This window comes from Squalius cephalus (assembly GCF_949319135.1).
Source record: "Squalius cephalus genome assembly, chromosome: 8".
In the NCBI taxonomy this organism is placed as follows: Eukaryota; Metazoa; Chordata; class Actinopteri; order Cypriniformes; family Leuciscidae; genus Squalius; species Squalius cephalus.
The window spans coordinates 5,003,901-5,020,444 of NC_137129.1; the positions used below are offsets into that span (position 1 = coordinate 5,003,901).

General features: G+C 38.3%; 1 protein-coding gene across 4 annotated transcripts in view; it reads right to left on the minus strand.

Moving 5' to 3' along the window:
* kcnq4 (potassium voltage-gated channel subfamily Q member 4) overlaps positions 1-8,390 on the minus strand; it is a 58,701-nt gene extending 50,311 nt beyond the window's left edge. For 2 of the 4 annotated variants that reach the window (XM_079880107.1, XM_079880106.1), the window contains exon 1: positions 7,078-7,481. In XM_079880107.1, coding sequence (XP_079736233.1) covers positions 7,078-7,379 — 302 coding nt within the window. In that variant the 5' untranslated portion in view covers positions 7,380-7,481. Of the gene's footprint in view, positions 1-7,077; positions 7,482-7,813 lie in introns of those variants that run through there. The other 2 variants (XM_079880109.1, XM_079880108.1) reach the window with 2 other exon arrangements.
* Between the last annotated feature and the right edge of the window lie 8,154 nt (positions 8,391-16,544).

Sequence of the window (16,544 nt, forward strand, 5' to 3'; positions counted from 1 at the left end):
TTTGACCAGTGAATGTCAGACATGTGTTTTATCCGTCGTTAGAACGGCCACATCTGAGGCAGTAAGTGCATCGCATTACATTTTCATCATCTTACAGGTTATAAGGTTTATTGTAGCTATGTGGACGCTCAGTTTTTTCTGTCACTCGGCAAAAATGTCTTGTTATAAAATATGAAGTATGAAATATGAAATATGACTCATGCTAGACTAAGACACTCTTCTTTGCTCCTCAAATACATAAAACATTAGCCTTTACATATATAGTGTTTCTTGAGTAAAATGCAGTACTTATTAAATCAACTAGTTTATTTACCCTTGCATTGCAAACAAGCAGAGACGCTCCACAATGTGTTTGGCACTTCATTCATGATAGAGGTGGGTGGAGTTATGAGGTTTGACTGACAGTTTGAGGATCCAATGGAGTTACGAGATTTAGTCACAAGCTCTAACTTACTTTTCATTGGCTAAATATTTGATAAACCCACATACAGACTTAGAGGGTGACCAATAGTAATGATTCAAGAAAAAAAACAGACAGTGACAATATAATATAATATACTTTAACATAATATCTTGTTTATTTTTCTTCACATATTAAGAGTATGACTTTCCATAATGGCAACTTTAAGATAAAAGACACTCCCAAGTGTCAAACGTCAGTTAGAAAGCGAATCCAATCATCCCATCTCAAATATCCTTTAGACACACAAGTTTTCCACAGCTGAGGCTTTAGTCGAAATCTTGACCATCTCACGTCATTCCCTAGTATTTCATTTAGAGGGTTTGTTTAAAAATCAAACTGCTGTGCTTTAGAGAGAGAAAGAGTGGTGCCAACTTCACAACAGTTGTGCCAAAAACAAGGTAGCATGAGAGAAACACATTTCCTCCAGCAGCCTCTCAGAGCAGAGCTAATTAAACCATCAAGACATTACACCCCTTGCTTAATCGCAGTCTCAATTTAATGATCAATGTGCCACTTCATTTCCCTAATCTACAGTACAAGTTTCACATTAACACACATTCACAGGACAATTCAGACATTTAAGAGACTCCGGCTGAAGAACCACTACCAACATTTTACTTGAATTTGTCATGAGACTGTAGACAGATTTGTCTAAAAGGCACCGAAGGACATTTAATATTTAGTTGATCACACATCTGGTCTGACAACATCTAGTTAGATAGTCTGTTCTCGGATGGTTAAATCGAGAAACTAATGCTATCCATTGGCAGAATTACCATCACCCACATGCCCAGGCTCTTATAGAAACTGCTCAGAGAATCAGACACTGGGCGTCTGAAACATGAGAGTCGTAACCTTGACACGCCAGGTACTGTTAATAACTCCTCACTGTATTTCATTCATTGGAAAGAGAGCCAATGTAATTATTGTAAGAATGCTTATCTAAGTTTTTACTGTCACTCCAAAGCATCCGGTTCCAAGATATCTTACATGCTGATGACCTCTGAGCAATACGATCTTTTCCTAAACCTATAAAATCACACAATAATCATTTGTTTGTTAGGCTATGGCTAAACCGAAAGTGAGATAAAAATGTATGAATTTAGCAATTTTCACACACCATTTTTCTCTGAATTTAAGTAGTTGAGCCAAACCTCTGTGTCACAGGATAGATATTGTATAAGAAAGTTTTTTTGATGCTTTGGACCCCCAACTATCTCCCTGAAATGTAAAGGCTGCTATATATTTTCATGCATAAAGGCCCATTTATACAGTGAAAAATATTGTAAATGTAAAATATAATTTTGGAAAATATTCACTTTCCACTAGGTTGACACCTAGAAAGTACATCCCCACCATTAAGAGTACTATTTGATCTATAAACCTGAAGAAAAACAAAAAATATGGCCATTGAGATGGCATTATGAACTGGTAAAAATGTCCAATTTGGTAAATTTACCTGTACTGTATATTAAAGGAGACCTATTAGAGTCTTGATTTTGTTTTTAAAGGTCCCATATTGTCAAAACTGAAATTTCATGGCTTTTTTCATGATAACAGAGGTCTAGGGGCTGTGAAACTACCATATAAGTTTCAAAACAGTCAATCCACAGACAAATGCACACAGCCTGCATAAAGTAGCTGTGCCTTTTCACAAGCCGTTGTGACTTCCGTATAAATGTGATGTCAGAACTACTCAGTCACCGCCTTCAGTCACCACACCCACCAGAAAACAACAGGCCAATCAGAAGAGAGGCTCATGAATATTAAGTAGACAGGTTGTTGGCAGAGCTCCTGAGAAAGGAGCTGTAAAAATATATTGAGATGGTTTTTGGTACTTATACCGCAAATATATATTCTTAAGGACATCAAAACCTAAAATAAAACTTCAGAAAGGCGACAATATGGGACCTTTAAGCTGTACTAGAATTGGTTTCCATGCTTGAATGGTTAAATAACACCTTCTTTTTCCCATATTCTCCACTGTTGCAGCTCCTCTCTTCCCAGTCTGTCAGTAACGCTCTGTTTAGTTCCTGTCTCTATGAAGCCCCTCCTTCTGAAAAGCACACTCTGCTCTGATTGGTCGGCTGGATCAGTGTGTTGTGATTGGTCAACCGCGTACCATAACCGCCAGTTTCAACACACTACTAACTAACTCAACCAGACCCGCCTCTTTATTTTGCATATGCCTTGGACTGGAATTATTATAAATGAGGAATATTGTGACGTGTTCGTTCCCGGAAGAAAACTCAAGACTACAATGGAGGCGTTTCAGGGAGTTCAGAAACACTGACACTGATATAGAGAATCACTGCCTTTGGAGTGTCTCTGTGCCTTTGCAACACTGCAGACCTTTTTCATGCTCAAACAGCAACATTACACACTAAGGAAAGGTGAATATTTGAAAAAGCATAATAGGACCCCTTTAAAATGACCTTATATATTTGTCCTCTGTATGAGTGTGAGAGAGAGAGAAAGAGAGAGAGGAAGAGAGAGAGAGTGCTCAGCATAGATGGTGTAAACAAATGGTGGCAGTGGCTTAGAGACTGCTATACTTGTTTAAACTACACTGGGGTGAAACACGCCAGACCAGACAGCTTCTCTTCATGGAGAAAGGGTCTTCCATCAGGTTGACCAAAGCTGAGACTCGACACATTTAGAGGCTATGATATGAATAGGCATAATGGTACTTGACGTAACTCTTACAGAAGCAGTTGTTGAGAATAGTCTAAGGGAACTTTAGTGACCTTCAAACTTTCAAACCAAAAATCTGTGTCAATTAAACCCAACTTGAAATCAAAATTGACCATATTTATGTACTTAAAACATTTCTGGGTTCGGATTCACAAAGCATTCTTAAAATTAAAATAAGTAACTGCTATTTCTGATTATTCTATCTGCCTTATTTTTCAGGTAAGAGGACAGACAGTACGTGTCTGGTTTCCGGTATTATTCACTTCCAGTTATTTTTAGCCGTTTGATATTGCAAACTGGTATTTCTTATACCATATTATTTTAATGTAATGTCTTAATTATGAAAACGCTGGTTTGTAGAAAACAGTTTTACAGTTTACTGCACGTTGATATATTCTTATTATTATTTCCCTATAGCGGCTAATAAATCAGAAGTCGCGCACATTCACGTAAAACACCTTACTTCCGCGTTGAAAAATAAGATGGATAACTTCAATAAAAAGTTAAGCATATTTTGTGTTTACAAAAATACTTCTTAAGACAGAGCAGAACAAATCTTATTAAAAATCTTAAAAAGCTTTTTAAAAATAATAATAAATAACTTTTTAAACTTAGGATAATCTCCTTTAAAGTCCTACTGTAGTCAACAATTTCCTTAAAACTCTTCTTTGATCACCAAAATGACATATTTAAATGTTTTTTCCTTGAAAAAAAAATCTTCATGCCTTAGAATAGCTTGAATGTAACTCTACACCCTTGCCTCATTTAGTATACAAGTTCTATGAATATGCAAATGAGCCCCGCCTCCACTCTCTCACTCCAGCTCAGAGATTGGTTACAAGGTAGTTTGTGACGTCAGAAACACCAGCGATTTCAAAGCGTGTTTTTGAGACTGTCTTTGGTTCACTGCAGTTTTAAGGAGAAAATACTCAGGAATGGTGTCGACTAATGAATTTGAACATGGTTTGTCTTAAAGCATATTAAAAACACCACATAGACATATAAACAACATTAAAAGCTTAATTTTCACCACAGGGGGACTTTAAGAACAGTCTTAAAACCCTATGAGATTTACAAAAGAATAGTAGTTAGTTACATAAAACATATTACTACTACAAGATTTTCCTTTTATCAGCATGCAAATTCTCCTATGAAAGTCAATGTAATTTCACTATCACACATCACATACATACTTTTAAAAATGACTGTCTGGTACTTCCTACTTAAAAAAAAAAAAAAAAAAGGGGTGAGATTTACCAGTGTAAAGTTTTGTTTTATTAGACAAGTCAGCCTCATGAGTAGGATAATATACAATCACACAAAATGTTGAAGCCTTTCATTTTATTAAGAAGAAAAAACAATTCTTGAGAAAATATTCAAGACCTTTTTTTTAAAAGAACTGCACCTATACTATTTCGGATTTCTCACAATTTATCTTTTACACTTTTTTTCTAAAAAGATTTTCGTGGTCTTACAGTGTATGACATTGCAAATAATTGTTTACTCTTAAACTGTACTGTAATAACTTCTTTTAAAATGTTTCCTTTTCTCCTGAACTCACTTAGACCACACTTTACTTTTTTTTCGTGGTCTTACAGTGTATGACATTGCAAATAAATTTGTACTCTTAAACTGTACTGTAATAACTTCTTCTTTTAAAATGTTTCTCTTGAACTCACTTAGACCACACTTTACTTTACTTTTTTTTTTCGTGGTCTTACAGTGTATGACATTGCAAACAATTTTTTACTCTTAAACTGTACTGTAATAACTTGTTCTCCTTTTAAAATATTTCTCCTGAACTCACTTAGGCCACGCTTTATTAATTTAAGCATTGCTTTAGGAAAATCACATTCTGTCTGGTTCTGATATTCAACGCCCGCTTTACACATGCTAATCACGCTGGACAAATCAACTCCCACCCAAAAGTTTTTCCTCACCGAATATCCTGTTTCACCTGGAAATACGTCATGTTTCAATAGTAAATGTGATTTTTTTTTATTTTTTTTTATTTTAGCAAATCAGGTTTACTTTAAAGGGATAGTTCACCCAAAAATGAAAATTCTGTCATCATTTACACACATAAGTTGATATTTTGAAGAATGTGGGTAACAAAACAGTTACTAACATTGACTTCCATTGAATTTTCTTCCATACTGTGGAAGTCAATGGCTACCGTCAACTGTTTTGTTACCCACATTCTTCAAAATATCAACTTATGTGTGTAAATGATGACAGAATTTTCATTTTTGGGTGAACTGTCCCTTTAAAAAAAAATGTAATCAAGCTTGAGTTGTTTTCCGTGAAACTGTGCGCTTACGAGTTATTTTGGAATTTGTAATTGGATTGGGCTTGAATAAAAAAAGCACTCATTAGGAGATCAGTGAAATAATTGTGATTTGGCCTGTGTTGTGCTTTGGAGTGAGGGAGATGAGTGACAGGCGGAGGTATGAGAGACTCTGATAAGCTCTCTTATGCTCTCAAACTGTAAGGCAGTGGAGCTGATGTCTATCTCTCCGCTTTAATGGCTCTCACTATGGATTTATTACTTATTGAGAGGATGAAAACAATGTACTATAGTGGTCAAAAACGCCTTCTTAAAAAGAAAGCACACTACAGAAAAGAAATACATCTGAATTTCACAATGATACACACTGGTCAACACTAATTTTAAAAAAAAAAAAAAATCTTTTTTTGTGGCATCCTAAAATTAGTCATAGTCACAGACATCCATTAACAACCTATCTGACGTGCCTACCCGCGGGAAACAGCTTCTGACCAGTCAAACACAATGATATAGTGGATTATTTCAGAATAGGGTCCAGCTGGGACCCTCAACCAAAGAGAAGTGGGCTAATAACTAACTCTGAATACACAAATGTCACAGTTATGGCTGAGCTCTTGCTCTATATACTCGGCCCTTTTAGTTGGCAACACAATCAGCAACAATGAATAAAACATTTAATAATAATGTGCTGGACTGGAGCATCCCAAGGCATTTTACGGTTTCAACCAAGGATACAACGCATCTGTAAATGTCAAACGAAGCAAACTTGATTTGTTGAAAGAATGCAGCATGGGAATTTAATCCAATTGTGAGAGATGAAAATCAATCTTGGCTGATGTTGAAATGATATGGTCTATTGGAAGGGTCACCTAATAGGAAAATATCCCGACTCAGCTTGTTCAGAATCAGAGACCGTCACTGACTCCAGGTGAGCTCATGGCAGGTGGGCCATTTGTTTGCGCAAATTACTTTACAGTCATTAACAGTTTCTCTGAGGTCATTTATCAACATGCTTCTTGCTTAGCTTAAAGGGATAGTTCACACAAAAATGAAAATGCTGTCATTAAGTACTCACTCTCATGTCGTTCCAAACCCGTAAGACTTTCGTTCATCTTCACAACACAAATGCTCAACCGAACCTGCTTGATGCACGAGAACAAACCTCATTGGTTCTTGCCGAAGCTCAAACGTGATGCGTAACACTAGAATGAACCTCATTGGTTCTCGCACGTCAAGCGAACATGGTTGATCTTCCATTTTCCACAACTGATGTGCGAGTTGATGAATGTTTATATGTGAATAAAAGCCTAAATTAAATCTGTTCATCATAAAAAGCGGTCATGTCTCTTCAGAAAATTTGGACTAAACCGTTCAATTCATATAGATTAGTTTTACGATCTCTTTTTGAAGCATCAAAGTGGTAGTTGCCTAGCTGTCAATGGAGGGACAGGAAGCTCTCAGATTTTATCAAAAATATCTTAATTTCGTTGTTGAATGAAAGTCTTGCAGGTTTGGAACGACATGAGGGCGAGTAATTGACAGAATTTTCATTTTTGGGTGAACTATCCCTTTAAGACTTTGTAAAACAAAAACGTGCATCTCAAAACCAACAGTTTGATTGTGGGTGACTTACATGAAGGCGTGATAGATGAACGCCCATCCTCTGGGTCTCTCGAGCACGTTGTACAGGCAGTTCTGTAACTTTCTGTAGCGTTTGCTGGAGGCAGAAGGGGTCGCCCTCGGGCCCGGTGGCGCTGGCAGTGGCGTGCCCAGTAAGCCGGTGCGGTGAGAGGGGTGTCCTCGCTCTGGGCTGGACGGCTCGCTTCTTTCCGTATGAACAGCCGCGAGAGCCACAAACTCAACCCGCCTGTCATCGTTGGGTGAAGGGGGGGCCAGCATCCTAATGCCTCCGTTATTGGAAGGACTACCCAACATTATTGTGTTTACACAAGCAAACTAGTGCACCATATACAGCAGAGATCGACCGATACAGTTTAACAACCGATAATGATTATTTGTATTAAGTGTCCTACAGCTGATATTCAGAACCAATTTTTGATGTTTTACACAATAATAGCTAAATTATTATCATACTACAATAATAAAAACACTTGCTTATTATTGGGAATATAATCCAAATTAATGCATTATTAATAATATACTAGACTGTGAATTTAATAATAATGTTGTTTGTTTAGTTGCAAAGAATATCGTTAACTCATCATTCTCTTTAATTCTTCTTTAAATTCTAAATTCTTCACTAATCTTGACAAACAATATCAACACATCGCACTTAAGAATTAATGTATTTTACATACAATTTTTATAATTTATGAAAACAACAATAATAAAAAAAAATATTAATTTACCTGTAGACACTTTTGTTTCCTGTTCCCGGTAATGTCGTTGTTGCACGCTATTTTTAAAATTTATCGCTAAACCAGATGTTAAACAACCGATAATTGATTTAGCAGACAGCAAAACTTACTCTATCAAATATTTTTCTAAACAAAAGTGATTGTTGTAATCAGAAAAATAATACAAAATTAGCATCAGGGCATGTAACACTATTACTAATTAAACGTAAAAACATCGTATCCCTTTAAAAGACAGCAAGCTCGTTCTAATAACCGGCAAGTGAACAAAAGTGGCTTGTTCAGGTGATACAGTTGAAAAGCCTCATAGAGCGCGTCTGCATGTTATTAGTTAATTTAAGTTGCTATTACTAATCAAAGATACGGCCATACAGCCATGACTCCACATTGATATGAATATTTAATCTGAATTATCATCTTAAATCGTAACATGAGCACTTCATGGTGAGACACTAACGTGCGTATCAATTAAGCTAGGCTACTCAAAAGTTTCGGAACACACCCTTGCAGCACAAAAAAATCCGAACGCATTCCATAACTCAAGTTTTCCTGACAAATACTGTCTAAGCACAAAGCAGAAATGTTTAGAAGTAAACGACATGCCCGGTTTTCCCCCTCCGGCGCGCGACGCTCATTTCGGTTCTTTGGGGAGGAGCGGAGCGGGTCCGTGTGAGATGAATTCAAAGTCGTTCCTGTATTTCGGTCATTTCAAGATTGTCCCAAAAGTCCGTGACATATTATAGAGTCCAAGACGTTCATCGATGTGGACTGAGAGAGTGCGTAACCTGCACGTGCTGCGCGGAGCGCGAGGATGAGAAAGTGAGAGCAGGACACACGCGAGGAGAGGGAGGGATGGATGGATGGCACTGCCACCAAATTTAGCTGAACGGATTCAGTTTTCTGTTATCCCTCAACAAACCTAACAAATTTTATTGCACCCCTAAAAAATAAATAAAATAAATAGTACCCACCCGAAGTTGTAGCATAATTCGCACATGCACTGTGTGGAATCATCAAACATATACAACTTCATACTGGATCAATGTGCTTCTGTGTAAACATGCACTCAGTCATATCAAGAGAATCAATCAAAAGGCCATTTTGTTGATGTCAAGGCCAAGATTAACCCTCTTGAACAGGTGCTGGGGATGTGCTGTACAGTATTATAAGCTCTGCACATGTGCCTCACTAAATGCCAGTATTGTCTGCATGTGTCACCTACCGGACAATGGTAAAATAAGAATAGTAGTCTCGAATCACTAAACGCTAAACTATGCTTACAAAAGTTTGAGAATTAATGCTTAAGTCGTGCGGTGTTGATGGTTGATGATGGAGCAGAGAAAAGGGACATCAACAATCAATACCTTGCATTAGTTTATGTGATTTTTTGCAGACCGTCCTAATGGCTTCGGCTTCTGCTATATGCAATGCTTTAGAGCAACCGTGGAATGCATTAGTCCTCTTAAGCCCAGCTTTATTCCCTGCAAGCACTCCTGTGCAACATTTCTTTTGCATGTTTTGATCTTAAACTTAATGACATTTCAATGCACATTCCCAAGCTGTGGGGTGAACACAGCAAAAATGTTGTGTGCAAATGAGCGAGGATAAAAAAACAAAACATGAATATAAACAAATGAATTAAAGTCATTAATAACTTATCCATCCATTTTGTCTGCAAAGAAGCTGAGTAAAAGTCTACTCTGATAGTTAGGGTTCAGACATTTCTCAGAATCTCAGATAGTCTACACACTTACAGCATTCCTGTAGCTCAAACAGTAGAGCGTGGCGCTAGCAACGGTAAGGGTTCGATTCCAGAAAATGCATGATCTGACAACATTTACACGTCTGCCAAATGCATTAATGTAAATGCAATCATAAATAAATTATAATAGAAGCAATGAAAATGTAATGAATATCAAGGGTGCAGTTGTGTTCATCCTTGATAATTTTAAAGCCCGTACTGATTAACTATTTCCCCGCTAGGGACACGTTTTCCCCGGTAACTCGTGTTTTCACTGTTATACTGAGGGTGGCAATGTTACGGATCTTCCGAAATAGTACAACATCTCAGTCTCCAAAAACAACCGAAGAAGAAGATCTGAGTCAACGATGAGTTTGAAATGAGTAGGAACTACATTTGATGTAGTTCCATCAACTACATCATGTGACCTACCAGCGTCAGTTGCGTTGCTTCACTGTCATTCACAAATCCTCTCCCGAGGCCTCATGGGATAGTAAAGTGTCCATCAATGGTTCACTTCATAATCTCACCAGAAGTAGTAGTTCATCGGGTATTTTTCACCTACTGTTTTTCGAATCCTATGTGTTCGGACATACTACTCTGTTGGCGTACTGTTTTCCGCATACTATATAGTAGGGAAGTATTCGGTTTCAGATGCTGCGCATGAGGAGTGGATATTACGCTCAAGTTAAGCTAATGTGTTTTTGTTGTTGTTTAAAAGCAAACGCTCTGTTCTTTTGATATACTGACTTTTTACATATTCATAGAACAAAATATTCTAGGGGGCATGAAAGTTTTGTGAATGTGATTAAAAACTGGCGCTGGCTGGCAACTAAAAACCATAATAAAAATAAGATGGTGGCGGAGAGTTAAGGTGCATCTCCATCAACTCCCTAGCTTCCTATGTTGTGAATCAGTATATCGTGTACATGAATTCAGGCACTGGTAAGGACCCTGGCTCACTACGATGCTCCTTGGTTTTCACTGTGCATTGTGGGACTTTTTAGGGAGCAAACGTTTCAATGCACTGGAAGGATTTTGCGATTGAGAGGGCTCTTAAAAAGCAGACTCCCTGATCAGTGCCCTGACTACTGAACTACATGCACCCTTAATTAAAGTGTGTGTTCACACTTGGCAGGTTTGGTTCAATTAAAACAAACCCTGGTGCGATTGCTCTGTTAGTGCAGTTCATTTGAATAAGTGTGAACGCCCTGGTGCTCTAAACAAGTGGACCGAGATGCTGAAAAGATGAGTCTCTGTCCACTTCCAAACAAACTCTGGTGCGGCTCAACTGAAATATGAACGCAAAACAGGCCAAAGATATGTAAACGAACTAAAAACAGGACATGATGCCACAAGATGTGACCCTAAAAAGCACAGAAGGCTCAAGCATATCTGTTTTTCACAGTTCTGTACAGGCGTCAGAACCGCGTCTACTTGCAGCAGATCTTGGTTTGTGTGTGTGACGGAGGGATTCCTGATGCTGTTTTGACTCCTTAACACATATTATAAGCTCTTCACGAGTTCTCAGCTGGTCAGAATACCATCATACGTAGGCTACGCATATACAACAAGCGCATTTATCCCAGAACACAGCATTGCTCTGGATGTTTGGTAAGTTCTGTCACAAAATATACATAATAAAAGCCGACCAATCAGGTTGTGAATATATCCCTATGCCTTTAGGTTTGGGGTTAAAATGCCAATGTATACAATAAGTGGACTAGGACTTAATGTTTTTTGTTTTTTTTTGGTTCAGATCAGACAAACCAAGCGACCTGAACTACAAGTGTGAACACACCGAAAGAAACCAGTATGGACATCTGCATGTGACATGACAAGACCAAGCTCGGTTTTACTTAATCACATATAATTTCTTAAATTATAATCCGTTTAGTCCTTATGTAAGTGCAGGTGACCCACAGCAAGCTCACAGGATTAACTTCAAACGTTTCACAGGAGAGAATCGATCATTCTGGGGAACAAACAGAGTCCCCTCCTAACACCAGCAATTAACACGAAAACAGACTGATGATACATAAGCATCTCAAACCACCAGCTCTGGATTCTGATGACACACAGCAGCTGGGCATGGTCACTGGACTCACAGGAGAAACACACACGCTTCTTTGAGGGCCAAATGTCACTGCTGGGGCGAATCTTCTGAAAGACATAAACACCTTCTCGCCTTGCTTTGGCGCATGGGTGCAAATAGACAACAAATGTGGTGAGGTGAGATGGGAAAACTCGGAGCTCTTTACACATAAATACACACACTCACAGGACACATTCACTCACGACCCAAAAAGCTCAGTGTTATCCAAGACTGAACGCCCACTGAGGGACATTAGGAGAATTTAAAAATACACACACATCAGCAGGACTGGTAAGACCTCAGGCCCTCACTTCCGCTCCGCTCTGGAGAACACGAAGCTCAGCAATGTTTCCCACACCAGAAATATAGTTCGGCTTATTAAATTGCTTCTTTCTTTTATATTTGTTCACCAATACTTCATTTTTGTTTTGTTTTTACAGTGGCACTCAGTCAACATGTAAATGTTAATTCTAAAGTGAGTTGTGAATATATTGTTCAGAATATCAGTCCAAATCTGAATTTTGTGCATGTCCGAATGGGATCCAATCATATTTAGCAAGTGTGAATAGCAAAAAATGAAATCAATCACATGAAATCAAATCTGTTTCAAGCTAGTGAACCCCAATGCAAATCCAAAATCCCAAAATGATCACATGAAGTTCAAGACAAGACCTTGAATCCATTGATAGTTCATTAAAAAAAGAAAAAGATGAACCAAGAACAGTCAAAAACAAGTTCAACTCACAAACAAAATAACTATGCTACTTTAAAACAGCAAGACAAAAGAGAAGAGTAATTCATGAGAAGAATTTATGCAAACGCGTGGTAAACAAGCTCAAAAGACAGATCTACCACCGACTAAACAAGAACAATGAACAACATCCAACGACACAACAGGACTAATAAACCAGATGAAAAGAGGAGACGTCAACAATTCGGAATAGCATGCTCAAATTAAGAGAAGTATGCTATACGATATACGATATATACGAATATATGCTATATTCAGCTAACGACATGAAAAAGGATCCAATATAATGTAACAAAGACCTAAAACCTTTAAGTACGTAACTTGAGATCATATGGACTGTGACTAATTTATATATGAATTATGCTCTATGGGTCAGACAAGCACATACGCAGTAGACCTAAATCTGCCTCTCCTGAACTAACTTTCAAATCCATTACTTCCTTTTCCAGAATGATGTCATGACTGTAGCGCAGACCAGAGGCTGGAACAGTAGCAGGGTTGTATCTTCTGCTGGTGTGTTTCCAGGACCTTGAATGAAAGAGACCTTTTGAAAGACCTGTGAGGGCTGAGACACCTTTTCCTCAGTCATATACAAGGCCTTTTGTAGCTCCTTAACCTACCAAAGTCTAAAACACACTTGTGCCATCCTCATGTTTAAAACATTGATCACATGTGCAACACAGAAAGTTAAAAGAGGAAGACTTTGCTCTCCAGTCTTGTGTAACTTTGTGCCACTCAATCTCAACCTCACAAGATTCTGCAGGTACAGACTCTGACACCAGCTTTTGCTCTGGCCGGTTATGCCTTTTCAGACATGTGTACAACCTGTAAAGAGCCAGATTGCTAAAGCTTTGTCTCAAAACAAATAGGTCAGTCATTCACAGGTTCCAGAACTGAATGGAGGGAAAACACAGGATTATCCTCCAGATAAATCAGCACTACTGAGATTCCGGTTCAGAGTCCAACCGCTTAATCCAACAGCTTTCTACTTTAAAGAGGACCTATTATGCTTGTTTACATGTTCAACTTTCTTTAATGAGTAATGTTGCTGTTTGAGCATGAAAAAGCTCTGCAAAGTTACAAAGTCCCTCCAGTGGGAGTTATTCTCTATATCAGTGTCAGTGTTTCTGAACTCCCTGAAACGCCTCCATTGTAGTCTTGAGTTTTCTTCCGGGAAAAAAAACATCACAATATTCCTCATTTAAATAATTCCCGCCCAAGGCATATGCAAAATAAAGGGGCGGGGCCTGGTTGAGTTAGTTAGTAGTTTGTTGAAACTAGCGGTTATGGTAAGGGGCGGGGCATTTCCCAAACACGCTCAAAGCGGTTGACCAATCACAACACACTGATCCAGCTGACCAATCAGAGCACATTGTGCTTTTCAGAAGGAGGGGCTTCATAGAGACAGGAACTGAATAGAGCGTTACTGACAGACTGGGAAAAGAGGAGCTGCAACCATAGAGAAGATGTAAAAAGGTGTTTTTTTTCCTTATTTCCTTAGTGATTCCTTCAGAGTGAACACGTGGTGAATCTGACTGCAGTAGATGTGAAAGATATGAATAAAAATGATGTTAATTCAGCCAGCGCACATACCTGTATTTACATCCTGTTTTCGGTCGAAGTCCAAAGTAGTCGATTGTCGAGTTTGGGCGCATGATCGTACGTACTAAACCTATGCGCGTGAACTCGACAATAGGCCTATATCACGAAAAAATTGAAGACCGGAAGTACGTCTTTTAGTAGGGATACAGCTCTTCCGGTTAGCTCTTTACAATGGCGGAGTCCGATAGATACCGCTGGACCAAATCTCTCCGCAACCTGCCTGAAGTCACATATGACGATGTGGTTCGGATGGTAAATGAAAACTCTCAAGTGGAAAAGCGTGAAAGCTGAGTTATGGCTTTCTACGTCCTGACGCAGAGCAACCCGGTGCACTACAACAACAGCAGCGGGCCGTTCGCCAGTTAGGTAAACGTTTCTATGGTAACAGCGAGTTGGACCAATCAGCAGACGTTGCTGCTACGCTTAGGATTGTGGGTAGTGTAGTTTGTTTTCAGAAGATCGCGGATAAAACATGTTTTTCTTGAAACAAGGTTGATTTCATACGAACTTATAGCTTCTACAGGAGCAAAAACCTTCGTTTCACAACCTCATAGCTCCTGGTCAGTCTACCTCGGATGGTTTAGACATTATGGCTGATAATATAAATCCTTATGGAGAAATACTGTTGACCGGAAGTTCTGAATCCCTACTCCGCGTTCCGGAAGCAGGAAGTGTGACATAGGCCTATCGACTACTTTGGACTTTGACCGAAAACAGGATGTGCGCTGAAATAACATAATTTTTATTCATATCTTTCACATCTACTGCAGTCAGATTCACCGCGTGTTGACTCTGAAGGAATCACTCACATTTTCTGTGCACTTGTAATGACACATCAAGGATGTTAAGAGGCTAAAAGCAGGTTTAGTACTTGCCCCATTGAAGTCAACAGGGTGCAAATTTTAAAAAGAGGATAACACGGTGTAGGCAACACCGATTTTTGTCGTTGTTCTCTGTACTGACAGCACTCCAAATTTACAAAAAAATTGACCGGAGTTCTCCTTTAATAAACAAAACTGTATAGAATTTTTAAATCAATAATTTATTGGTTATATATAGTCTCTAGATTATATGAAATACCACGTGGATGGTTCACATAACTTTTGCGTATGTATGCATTTAAATATGCCTTTAAAAAATATGTTTTTCTTGTTGTAAAGCTGTTTTGTGAAAATTGTCATACAAATAAGTGAACAAAAAAAAAATAATAATTGAATAAAGTTTATGTTTTACATAAGGTCCAGCAGTAATAAATCAGTATGAGAGATCAGTAAGCGAGGGTCATGTGATGGAATTTAGAACCACATCCAAAGTTGAAGCCTGATCCGCGCGGGGTTTCCCCTTTGAAATGATGAGGTGTCTAAACGTCAACACTATGGCTGTGCCAAGCAAAGAGCTAGAAGTGCTTTCCTGATGACAACAATAGGCTGGCATAAGGTCACAGGCTGCAATAAAAAACATGTTATACTCATTGCAATGTCTTACATCAGATGAGTTATTGTACATGATTTTGGTGGTGGTGTAAGATTAACAAATCTCTCATGGTCTCTCATGACCTGTCTCTGCTAATCTTTTGGATGATTCCTTGACCTGAAGAAACTCAACAGCCAAGACAAACAGAGTTAATAAATCCAAGTCATACCAGGATTAGGTACAGATATTCACCGGGCCCCATATCTCAAATATTAAGAACCAATCCTCACTCATTAATGCAGTAATTGTTCACCGCATAAGACGATTAGGCATGTCCAGAAGTGAAACCCTGGCCTGACAGATCTAACAGGAAGTGTAGGCTTGTTTGTGTGCTATAAATTTAAAGAATATAAGCTTAAAGAATTACAAAACCACCACCAGCCTTTTCCATCTGAATGTTCTGGGTGTTCATAAACACATTATGGCCTAAGTTACCTTAGAAAAGTTATATCTCAGGGAAAACAACACATTCCCAAGAGCTGAACGTTTAGGATGAGTTTCTAGGTATTGCTCAAAGTATGTGAGGACTGAACATTCAAAACATTTGACCTTTTTTTTTCCTGTTCCGTCCTAATCACGCCTTTCTTTCAAGATTTAGGCCGAATAAGGAATGGAGCCTGACCTCACAAAGCTTAGAGCTCATTGACAAACCCGTGACTCAACCGTTACATTTTTCCATAAACGAAAAATATGGAAAATATAAAGTCTGTTTATTTGATTTTGCAGGATATGCTGTGCCATATGCAAGCACTCACGTTAATGACAGATCCACGTGATATATATAACAATATTAGATTCATCAGCGAATCGTTTAATGCTGATCAGCAAATCCGATCTGAATGATTCGAAGTAAATTCGAAGTGATTCTTCTACTGCTAACCGATTCTTTTCCAGAACATGAGCCGATTCCCAAAACCGAAGAATGAGCTGATAGTCGCATCTGATAATTTAAATAAGAACTTTTCGTATCCGATCTGTTACAAATAAAACGCACACGAAATATGTATTGTTTGATGTTCTGCAAAGTATAATTAAATTGTAATTTGCTTGTTTTTATGGCTGC